The sequence below is a fragment of the Pelobates fuscus genome, chromosome 8 (assembly GCF_036172605.1).
Source record: "Pelobates fuscus isolate aPelFus1 chromosome 8, aPelFus1.pri, whole genome shotgun sequence".
Lineage (NCBI taxonomy): Eukaryota > Metazoa > Chordata > Amphibia > Anura > Pelobatidae > Pelobates > Pelobates fuscus.
This window is the reverse complement of record NC_086324.1, coordinates 159,447,423-159,458,998: the sequence shown is the minus strand read 5'-3', so window position 1 is coordinate 159,458,998 and position 11,576 is coordinate 159,447,423. Positions and strand designations below refer to the sequence as shown.

Sequence of the window (11,576 nt, the reverse complement as noted above, 5' to 3'; positions counted from 1 at the left end):
GTGTCCCTTTAATTATTGTCAACAATGGGAGTAGGACCTGGGGTGACTTTAGAGAGGGAATATTATGAAGATATTTGGGATGCTGCGAAAGGTCTGTCCATCTGCATCCTACACCAGGAACAAATTCACAAAATCGTGAAGCGCTGGCACACCAACCCAGTCAAGTTCTTCCATTTGTGAAAAACAACTGCAAACCTATGCTGGAGGCATCCAGTGATAAAGGCACATCTTCCATATGTGGTGGTCTTGTCCTAAGGTAGCATCATTGTGGAGCATTATCCAGAACCTTTTCCTAGTATTTCACAGGCATTTTTAGTTGGCATTTTTAGTTGCATCCATGGTTCTTTTTATCTAAACCGCTGGATGGGTTCACTACACACCAGCAGAAACTATATAATAAGATTATGCTGGCTGTACGTAACGCACACCAGCAGAAACTATATAATAAGATCATGCTGGCTGTACGTAACGCTGTGGACTTAAGTTGGTTACAGACAGAATTCCCCACAATTATTATTATAATTTTATTATTTATATAGCACCAACAAATTCCGTAGCGCTGTACAATGCAGTAGGTAATGATTAAAATTACCAATGAACTTCTAATAGACAGGCTTACAGCTATTGTAACCAACTCACTACCGAGGTACGAGAAGATATGGTCCCCATGGGGCGATTATACTACCGGATAGGTAGTCATTTTAATAGCCATAAAAATAACAGGAAGACAGGTTGCATGGCCCAGAGAGATGTTGTTGTTGAGGGTTGGTGTGGGGCTACGCTAGAGCACCTTGGGTCGGCCCCGTATTGAAACAGATTCTCCCAAAATTATGGTATTGTACCTTGAACCACGTATCAATGTACTTTGTTTTCTGCACTTGCTTTTTAAATAAAGAATTTTAATAAATAACTCCCCATTATTTATCTAAGAAAGTAGATTTCCTTGACTGTGTAAGTTTTAAAGATAGTTTGGTGAGCCGCGTGCTGGTTTATATAGGTATAATCAAAGTGGTAATGATTAGTAAGCCAGCCAGGTGACAGATGCACACACAGGTAAGAAGACAACAGCTGACTCAGCTTATCAGACAATCCAAGCAAATAAACGGTCATAGAGAATGTAATTATTTATTGTAATGACAATGATAATCTCACTCAATGACCAGAGGTGAAGGGAGGCATTGTTAATGAATGGCCTGGAGGATTTACAGCAGTGACAGGAATGGCAATATGTAAATCCTCTATTGTTTGCGTGAGAGCTTGTTGGGTCCGCACAAAGCTTAACGGTCGTCAAAAAGTGAACAAGGTTAATAAATACATAGTGTGAGCTAGAGGAAAAGGGTGATCCAATGGGACTTTTATGTACAAAAAACAAACAAAAAGGGAAAGGTGCTCGGGATGAGAGAGGCTGCTTCTAGATCTGCGTCAGGGGGAGGAATTTTTGGTAGTAACTTTTGGTCACGTCAATCATGAGTTCCTGAGTGCATTCTGGAAGCTCTCCGGAGAAAAGTCCTGAATGGTGAAAGAAACAAGATAATGGATAATTATTTACAGGTCAATGCTTGCTTTAAAACATCATCCTAGGATATCAACTGGTAAAGAATAAAAAAAGGCGCTCTGTATGGCCACAAATAATGGCAGTAACTAGCTGAAGAGGCTGCATGGCTGGGGATCTACCAATCCTAAAATAATTCTTACCGCTGTCTAATTTACAAGGGTCATTTCAACAGAAAGGATGATTGGCTCCTACGTATATGTCTGGCTAATAAATTCTACCAAATCCAGAATCTTATAAGCTAGTCAAGATTAGTATAGCAATGAGCATTTGGGCACTGGCTAAATGATATATCTACATTTCTAATGCTAGCACAGAACTCACCAGGACACCCTGCGAATACAGTGAATGGTGGGACCACAGTTTCGGGAGGTAAGACGGTGTTGTCCAGGATTTTGCAGCAGTCTTTTAAAACACATCTGCGGCCCTGAAATCAGAAACAATTTAGTGTAAAAGGCGGGATTTTGCCCTTGACTAGCAAGAGGTTAACATGAGGCATTAAGGGGGCGGGGCCTGGCAGCCAAAATGGACGGAGGTGCTCTCTGTGGGCTCCTGCACTAGTGGGCAAAAAATCGACTCTCACGACTGCCAAAACTGTGCCAGCTACGCAAGAAGCCTGTAATCAGTACCAGGACCGCACGGGGAACAGAATAATACCCGTCTAACAATCCTACTCAACGCAAGCACCGGCACCGAACATGCGGCCTACACCAGAGCAGAGCCTGAGGCCTGGGGGAAGCGGCCCGGTACAGAACCTCATCACAAGCGGCAATCAAACACTGCCCTGCCATCCCCCCCTCTGGACCGGCGGGGGTTATCCCGGTCCTCACGGGGGCCGACCACCCCCACAAAACGACTCACACAAGCGAACAAACTTGCAGCCGAGCGGGACTCTGGAGGCCCGAGCAAGATGGCGGCGCAACAAACGCAACCGGCAACAAATAGGACCCTCACCGCACCGCCTGCTCACACTCTGGAGTTTTTCGATCGACTCTATGCCAACCTACGGATACAACTCCGCACCAAGAGCCAGCACCTCCACCGGGTTGTGAGGGAAATGGCGGCGTGGATACGCCCGGCCATCCGGCGCCACCTATATTACCATCCGTTCAGAGCCCCCAAAGCAGCTTCCAGCCGGGGGAAAAGCAGGAGACCAGAGGGCCAGGAAACACCAACATACTCCACACACCTTCACACGTGGCAGAGTGAGACCACCAAGATTGACCCATCCACTCGCCAGCAGGCGGCACCGGAATCCTCCGCCCAACGTAACGAGCCCCTACATGCAAGGACTGACACCGTGAGCCGCGCGGCGCACTCCATGACAGCACAGCTCCTCACCAACGATAGACACGAGCGGAGAACACCTCCGGACCCTGCAAATGGAGACACAGAGCCGCAACACCGCATCATCCGTTGCAGCTGGCCCGTCCACCAAGATCCCAGAACCGGCAAGGGGTAAATGTGAGAGGAGACACTGGTGGCAGCTTACGCCCCTATAGGCCCATAAAAGGGGACAATACATAGCCTCACCACACCGGCTATATCTGAGGAACTTTACCCTGGACTAACCTTAAACGACATGACGATTTGTTAATTCCCACTTGCCTAGCATATTCTATACGTATAAACCATTGCAACTTATAGGCTGGGCTGGTTAATGTCACGCTATATTCTGGTCTTGTCCACTAACCGTATAAGCCTAGCCCACACACCTCACACTAGAAATGCCTATTTAGTATGTTATACATTTTTATTTTTATTTTCTTTTTTTTTTTTAAATGATAAACAGCCTGACTTAACTCTTAAAGCCCTACAATGTTAAAAATGTGCAACTAACGACCGGCTAATGTTAATGTATAGTAAACATACACAATATGACTGTTAACATTTTATTTTAAACATAACATTTGTTGACACTTGTTGATTTATACACTGCAGTGAAATGTTAAACTAACATATTTAATTGTGAATTACTTGAGAAAGCTATAAATAATCATTTACAATCGCTATTGAACTTAGATAGATTTAGAATCTATGTTATAATCTCACTTTATAATAGCGATAACAAGCATGTAATTATTCTTGTCTTTGTAACTTTAAAAAAAAGAAGCGACAACATCCAACATATATATTACCTTTAAGCTACTGTACCTAATCGATTGAAATACTCACTATTGCTGACCAGCTTGCACCCAACTTGATTTTGCTGATATTATTTTATGTTTCGTTTACTTGTCGACGTTAAACCATAATGTATAAAAAACAAAAAAAGAGGCACGAATACTATGGAATTGTTAGTTACCATTGTTATCGAACCCTGTACTGTATGCTAAATGCACATTTCCCTCTTTTTATTCTGTATCCCAACTATTATGCCTCAATAAAAATACAGATTGACAAAAAAAACATGAGGCATTAAGAAAGTTCTCATACTATAGACAGGAGTCAAAGCAGCTGAAAAGAAAGGATGTTGGACTGCAATATGGCAACAGCTAACTGGCTCCAGGTCGGATGCTGCAGGTGCCTTTACTAAACACATGCATTTCCTAATCTAACACGAATGCATGATACTTACAATAACACAGTTCTTTCCTATGTGGACATAGGATCCGATCTGAGCTGCATTAACCACACAGTCTTCTTCTATGAAAACATGGTCACCGATGTGTAGAGGAAAGAAAGCCACCCTGTGGGAGACAGACTAGAAATAATAACTGGAAATAAAAATATCTTTAAATCCAGCAAATGTATGCACTCATCATTTAGGCTAAAGAAACATTCCAGAACCCTAAATCACTTGCTGTAATGTTATATGAGTGAAGAGTGTGTCTTCTTTTTCTTAATTTTTCAACAAAGTGCAGATTTCCCTAGATTGGCACTTTGATGATTAACCTTATCACACCCCCATGACTATAAATCAGACAACACGTTCTGTTACTTCCTGGTTTGTTTTGCTCAGTGGAGCTAGACTTAAGAGGCAGCAGTTGCCCAGAGCACCTGCCTTGCAAAGACCTCACTGAGCTGCATTGGGAAGTATGTGATTGGACAGACACAGAAAGACTGGGCCGGGTTAGAAGGGGAGGGCTGTTTTTAGATGTACCCCCCAATTATTTTGTATTTGGGCAGTGGAGTGTCCCTTTAAGTAACAGAGCATAACGCTTGCATTTTACAGAACCATAATAAAGATGATTATCATTATCAATTATTATTGGTCATCAAGTTGCATAACCAGTCCATATTAACATAAGTCAAATCTAACCGTCTGTGTTAAGTTTTACAGGGACAGACACAGCAAAGGAAAAAGATAACACAAAACAAAGTTAGGGGGAGACAAAAAAAAAGAAGATAGAAAGACATCTTTCACATATGTTAGCTTTATCTGGCAAATAAATGAAGTTACAATTGTTTAGGGTCCCAGGTTCTATGGGAGAAAGGTAAAGTGTGGTGGACCATTGCCCACAATTTACTGCATGTATCTTATTTTTACACGCTAAGATAACCCCGAGGTTTGACAAGGACTGCACTTACTGCAGAGGAGACCGATCAGTAACGGACCTGGCTTTTTAATCGAATGGATGCCCTTGCCTCTTCCTTCTGTAAATACCACTATTGGTATTGCTTGATATTAGCAGCTCTGCAGAGTCTGTCATTAGGAGGATCTAACGATATAGCATGCACAGATATTACTATCACGCGAGCAGTGAACACATGTACCATCTGGCCCCGTTTACTCCTCTAGTTATCTGACATTCTCTTTTCAATGGTAAATGCGTTGTCCTAGTTTGTGGACACATATTATCTGCCATCCTCAAAAATAACTATGTTCTGCCCAGATTTTAATGATAACTGTGCTTCTCTGACAAAGAAAGAACCATGAGACTATGACAGGCACATTCTCCTCTGTTACACATATAAAACTCATTTAATAGCAGCAATTTATTTAATTAGGTCTCATTGAGGAGTGTTGAAAAAAACCAATCTTCCTATCAAGGCAGTGATTGTAGCTGCACATTGCAGTCATAGAAGGCAGGGGAGATGTTTCAGTCTTGCGCGTTTGCAGGGCAGGTGGGCAGCAGTGGGGTGTGTGGCTTTTTTCAGTCTGCTGCCCTATTTTCGCATATGTAGTGTTACAGTCTTTAACCTGCAGTTTAACAGCTGGTAACTGGGGGGCATATGAGTTGTGTTTGTTCAGGCAACTTCCAATAGCGGTCTTATCAAACCATATAAACTATTGTATGCACTGTGTTTGCAGCAATGCTTTCAATCGTACAGATGTCATGAAAAAACTACATAAAGATAGGGGCTCTCCCCTCATTTTTTTATTTTTTTTATTCTTTTTTTGTGAGTTTAAAGATGTAGCATTGCATACAAGGTGTACATAGTAAAGGTATACAAAAAAGGTGTACATTTTATACAATGGAATGTAATCGAGTTGGTTGACATTTGCCACGGGTAAAAGCTTTACATTCTATTAAGCTGTAGACATTCAGACTCCATGTGACCGGGCTCATGTTTGCGGTCTATTAATGTTGGTGAGGAGCCTATAACCTTATTTGTTTGGTTCCGGTTTGACCAGCTCCTGTGATTATCCATATTATTCACATAATGTAGCCTTGCATTTTTAGTGCAGAGAGCAAATATATAAAGCATAGTTGACATCTTGTACCATTGGATGTAGTCGTAACATTTTATATTTGCCAGTGTATAGTACTATTCATCATATTGAGTCGTTTACATGTAAACTGCATTTCGCTGGGCTTTAGTTACAGCGGACAAGGGTAAGTGGCAGCTTCCTTGGTTTCCTGTCTGATTGTTTGCTTCACCTTGAACTGGTTTTATGATGAGTGTGGTGTATAGGGGATTAGGAAGGGGATAGCAAGGAGGGTCAATTCCCCTACAGAGCCTCTATACTAAATATTGACTGACAGAGGACCGAAGATTCTCCGGCCCTCTGCCACATTAACTACACCTCTGTAGTTGCTGTGATTTTGAATCTAGTGAGTGTGTCTGGTGTTTGCTGGAGAAGAGCAGGAATGGAGTAAAAGATGTCACTCTGTTTTGATGCCAATTGACGTGACAAGGAAGGTACAACCAACTGGCATAGGAGGGGGATGGGTTCTAGACAGAGCAGGAAGTAGGTGATACATTATTGTAGCATTCACTTACCCAGCATGTGGTCAACTGCGCTGGGTAAATAGTTGATTAATAGCTCAAATAGCATAAACAAATTATTCATTGTTTTAATGGAGCACTTTTAAAGGGACACTGTAGACAAACAGACCACTTCCTCTCGCTAAAGTGGTCTGGGTGCAGTGCCCCTGTCTCAGAGAAACTACAATGTTTACATTGCAGGGCCAAATCCACCTAATCCATTTAATGCATGCGCGGTAAATGTCTTGCATTTGCATTAGGTCCCAACATTGCCATGACGTTGTAGTAGGAGGAGGAGATCTAGCCAGGACCAAGGGACCTTTGGCACTGAAATTAAGGTAAGTAAAAATAAATAAAATAAAAAAAGAGGGTTTTAACCCTTTACACATCAGATGGTTGGAGAAGGACTGAATAAGTTAGTGAAAGGGACACTATAGCATTATATCAGGTATATATTCCTTTAAGCACCATATCCCTTACAGCCCGCTGTAGTGGATAGAGTGCTAAAATGCTGCGGGGGCGGTCCCCAGTTTTGTGTCAGACAGGATAAGTTGACACACACAGCCAATCAATGCCATCCAAGTATGGAAGAAATTGAGGCTGGTAATCCAGAAATGGAAATACCACATTATTAATCCAGCAGGCGATTGGAAAGGCCGGTGATACCTGCGTAACCTCGGTATAGGTCAAACAACTCAATTACACCTTGACAAATCAGCAGGAGAATACAAAATATATATCATTGGTTGTTTAAACGCTCTTATGATTTAAAAAGAGATTGTCTAAAAAACATACGATATTCCTTTCTCACCCTTTGCTGAATTTTTTAAATGGAGGCCTGATTACGCTGCGGCTTTTTATGACACAGTGACGACCCACTCGAACATTTGCCAGGTCCCCTCGGATGATACAGTCATTCATAACAATTGTCTACAAGAAAAAAGAAAGATATGATTTAAAGGTTTCTCAATGAGGTTCGAAAAGCATAATGGGAGGTGCAATTCAACATATAGATGTATGATGAGACATTGTGCAGACTTAGCTCAGTATATTAATGCACAGCAGCTAAATTTTATCTGTTCGCTTTCTGGTTGCAATACAGCCAACATCAGCTATTAATTCTAACGTACAATGCAGACAAAATTGATATTCATTGAATTAGCCAAAATGTGTCCATAGAGATAAATGTCTATGCAATTTGGATGCTTATGTACGCTATAAAATCATATTATGCTAGCTATATGCAGAATATACCGCAGTGAGCTAAACACTTTTAAATACTTTCAAACATAAAAGTGATTGGGAATCTAATTCATGTACTTGATAGTATAAAATCTGGCTTTGTTACTAACACTCAAACGAAACTGCAGCAATCCAATGAACAGATTGAGATACCACAATAAAAGCCAAGAGCTTATCTCTTATGCTCCTGGATCCAGCAGCTGCCTTTGACACAATCACGCTACCCCCTCTCTTTTTGAAAACTCTTCACCCCAGTGTCCTTTTCTGGTTCAAGTCATATCACTCAGATCATTCCTTTACAGTCTCCTTCTCAGTCACTCCACATCACACTATCCTTGTCTGTTGGGGTACTGACCCAATTTTAGAAACAACTTTAACGCAATGAAGCAGTCTGGGTGTATAGATTATGTCTATGAAGCTCTAGCCACACCTCCCCTGGATGTGACTGACACAGACTGCATGAAAAAATAATGGTTTCATTTTCATTTAGATGTTAACTTGCTTTAGAAGTTTTTTTTCTCCCGCTCTAGAAGTTGAACTTTAATCACACACAGGAGGCTCCTGCAGGCACTACAAAGCTATCAACAGAGCAAGAGATAAGATCTTTAGACTTCCTTTATTGCACAGTCTGCTTAATTTAAAACATTAGATCTCTTTACAGTAAGTGTTTAGGAAGGCTGTGTGAGTCGCATGCAGGGAGGTATAAACAAAGTGATACTATAGGCCAGGAATACAAAGCCCCCCATCAGTACCTAACTGTACTTCCTTCTGTCTGTGACCATAACTATGACTCATTGCAAATGTACTAAAGTGCTCTGGATAAGAGGGCTATATACGATCTGTTAAATAAAGAAACATATATTACATTAGAGGATCTCTACTTTTTAAGATGTTTAATTTCTTTTCAGAGGAAACAAGACATGATACTTGAAATATTTTTGGGCAATAATAATTCTCAACATTCCAAAAAAAAAAAAAAAGAAAGATATGTTTAACCTCAGGTAGACAAATCAGTGACATTGAGAGAGGACAGATCCACTAGAAGTGCACCATACTGAAATATATAAGGCAAAAATTGTTTAAATAACTTGTCTTTAACCCCAATGTGATCATTTTGGCTGCAATAATGGAACTCAGTTTGTAACGGTAAGGAGAATTCCCTGTTACTGCGTTACGCAACCTTTAAGTGTCTGGAACAAGTACACAGACCAAGTAGCTCGTTACTATAAACAGTGGGTCAATCACAGTAATTTTAGATTTTGATCAAGTGTTTTTAGAGGAATTTCCCAAATTTTGTAAATATGTTCTGAGAGCACATGAAATACAAAGTTACATTTAAACACACAAGATATACAGTAACCGTACATTTCACATCTTCTTCATTAGTTTGGGCAGGACTTGAAGTGCTGCTCAGCAGTATGAGGAATTTATATGCGCCAAGTGTGAAACTATGTTAACAAATCACACAATTCCACATTCTGACGTTTCCTCCTCCCCCCCATAAGAAAAAATGGCAAAGTAGCCCAACACTGTAAGTGATCTGCCGCTGTAAAAATGTCAGTCGATGAAGTAGTGACTATCCTATCAGCCGACAAGCTCGGTTAATAAATATTATCGAAACATAGCCAGAATAATATTTGTAATGCAATATGCTGAGCGAAGGACCAGGTCATAAAAGAACCATCGGATTGCGTCAAACAGTTTGGAAATGGTTTGCCACAGAACGAGGGGAAACTGACAGGGGCTTGCTGGCACCATAGACACTTCATAATGCTGTGTGTGCTTTTAATAATCTTGGATTCCTGGCTTTGTAATACTGTGAAATATTACTCTAAAATGTCCACATTTGCATATGACAGGTATACTTCAATCACACAACGGGTTAAATATCGGAATCCTTGCACAGCTTGAAGCATACAAGATTGATTTCTGTTACAATACGAGTCCGTTAGTATCAATAAATATTCCAGCACTTACCTTTCCATTCAGGACTATGTTCTGACTGCCACACAACACAGACTGTCTGCTGACTTTATTTCCAGATGCCTATCAATGGGAATTATTAACAGTAGTGAGTAAACAGGTATATATAGAAATAGCCATGATGTTTTCTTCTTCTTCAGATCTAAACAAGCTAACGCACACAAACACCCTCAAATTAACTTAAAACGACTCTGTGACGTCCCCAAACATTCTGAGCATTACATAAATATAGGATCGTTAATTGCTTCATGAGACAATTTACAGACTACTTTGTCTGATGGCAAAACCTGAGGTTGACAAAAGGCATAGATTCTGCTTCCAGGTTTTGTCAACAAGCCTCAGCACCCCAAGCTGGGTTGTTATCTTAGGGGGTACTTGCAAAACATACAAAGACCCCCAAAGGTGCCAGAGCCATTTTAAAGCAACTCTGTTACTGTCTGGAAGGAACCTTTGCATAATATGAAAAGAGCCCTGATGATGACATCGCTGAAGGGGGTCTGGTAGCCATGGGTTGAAGGAAAAGGTCAGATTTACTCATCCGTCTACTATTCTTCTGTTTCCGAAGTTTCAGCTGCTAGAAGAAAACGTATGTGCTGGTATTCCAGCGCAAGGGCAAAAAGTACAGCGTTATATTCTGTCAAGAAACCCATGGGGTACTCCATATAAAGAGGTTTCTTTCAATACAGCCATCACTTGTGACGGTTGGGGGAAATTAAAAGCTTGACGCAAGGTAGCTCTATCTTTTTGTCAAGTGGGGGGGAAATAGTGAGTCCCTACTTATACTGAGTATGACTCGGTTGGAATATCAATGAAATTCTAACACAATTAATCAGACTATTTCATAAAGATTCAATCTGTATGAAATACTCATTTTCGATAAGGGGTGACGTAGACGCTTTAAACAAGTGACAGAGAGGACAATGTATCCCTGCGTTGGGGTGTGCCAGGTCACCCACCTATGGTGAAGGGTTGGGTTCGGAAGGCAAGGGTCGGCTCTGAGCATCAGGCTAAGCCATCGCCAGCGCTCGCACCATGACTGCCGCCGCATTTGGACAGACGTGTACACATAACCCATTGTACAGCGCTACGGAATCTGACGGCGCTATATAAATAATAAAATAATAATAATAATGCAGATATAAAACAGCAGCAGAGCCGGGAGCTTTGCATAGACATTTTGTTTGCTAAATCTTTTAAAAGGTTTTGTAAAACTAATAATAACCAGTGTGTGATAAGCAGTGCCAGCAGGGCAGGTGTGGCCAGTAGGCAGAGCTGGCAAAGCATGTTGGGAGTTGTAGTTCTGGTGTAGGTAGGTAGCACTTTCCCACCTATATAATCAGAGCACTGTGTGTATAGAGCCCAGACAGCCCGCAAACTACAACTCCCAGCAACCTTTGCCAGCCCAAAGCTATGGTCTGCAGCTGTCAGCGGCTGATGGGAGTTGTAGTCAGTGCGTGGCTGTCTATCTGGGCACTCGGCGTGGAGGCATGCACTCGGCAGGCGGGACATGTCGCGGCTCGCACTCACGGTCTCGATATATTCCGATTTATTATACAGCAGCTCACTCAGCTCCATGGCTCCACCGGGGTGACGTCACTTCCGCCCTCACAGACCGGGGGCGGGGCAGCCGGTCATGTGACCGTGT

At 41.7% G+C, this 11,576-nt stretch overlaps 1 protein-coding gene across 1 annotated transcript; it reads right to left on the bottom strand.

Annotated features, from left to right (window-relative positions):
* Nucleotides 1–1,109: 1,109 nt before the first annotated feature.
* On the bottom strand, nucleotides 1,110–11,563 carry DCTN5 (dynactin subunit 5). Its single transcript, XM_063430522.1, has 6 exons — nucleotides 11,459–11,563; nucleotides 9,926–9,994; nucleotides 7,518–7,636; nucleotides 4,131–4,242; nucleotides 1,877–1,979; nucleotides 1,110–1,509 (listed from the first exon to the last, which is right to left on the bottom strand). Exons 1-6 carry the CDS (start codon nucleotides 11,504–11,506, stop codon nucleotides 1,412–1,414), a joined length of 549 nt encoding a protein of 182 aa, XP_063286592.1. The 5' UTR covers nucleotides 11,507–11,563; the 3' UTR covers nucleotides 1,110–1,411.
* Nucleotides 11,564–11,576: the final 13 nt, after the last annotated feature.

What these genes read in the sequence shown, in the direction of transcription:
- DCTN5 (XM_063430522.1), bottom strand. Translation starts at nt 11,506, where the DNA reads ATGGAGCTGAGTGAGCTGCTGTATAATAAATCGGAATATATCGAGACC. An exon ending in AATCGGAATATATCGAGACC is followed by an intron (nt 9,995 to 11,458) that starts GTGAGTGCGAGC and finishes TCCCATTGATAG; the next exon opens with GCATCTGGAAATAAAGTCAG. An exon ending in TAGGAAAGAACTGTGTTATT is followed by an intron (nt 1,980 to 4,130) that starts GTAAGTATCATG and finishes TTCTGATTTCAG; the next exon opens with GGCCGCAGATGTGTTTTAAA.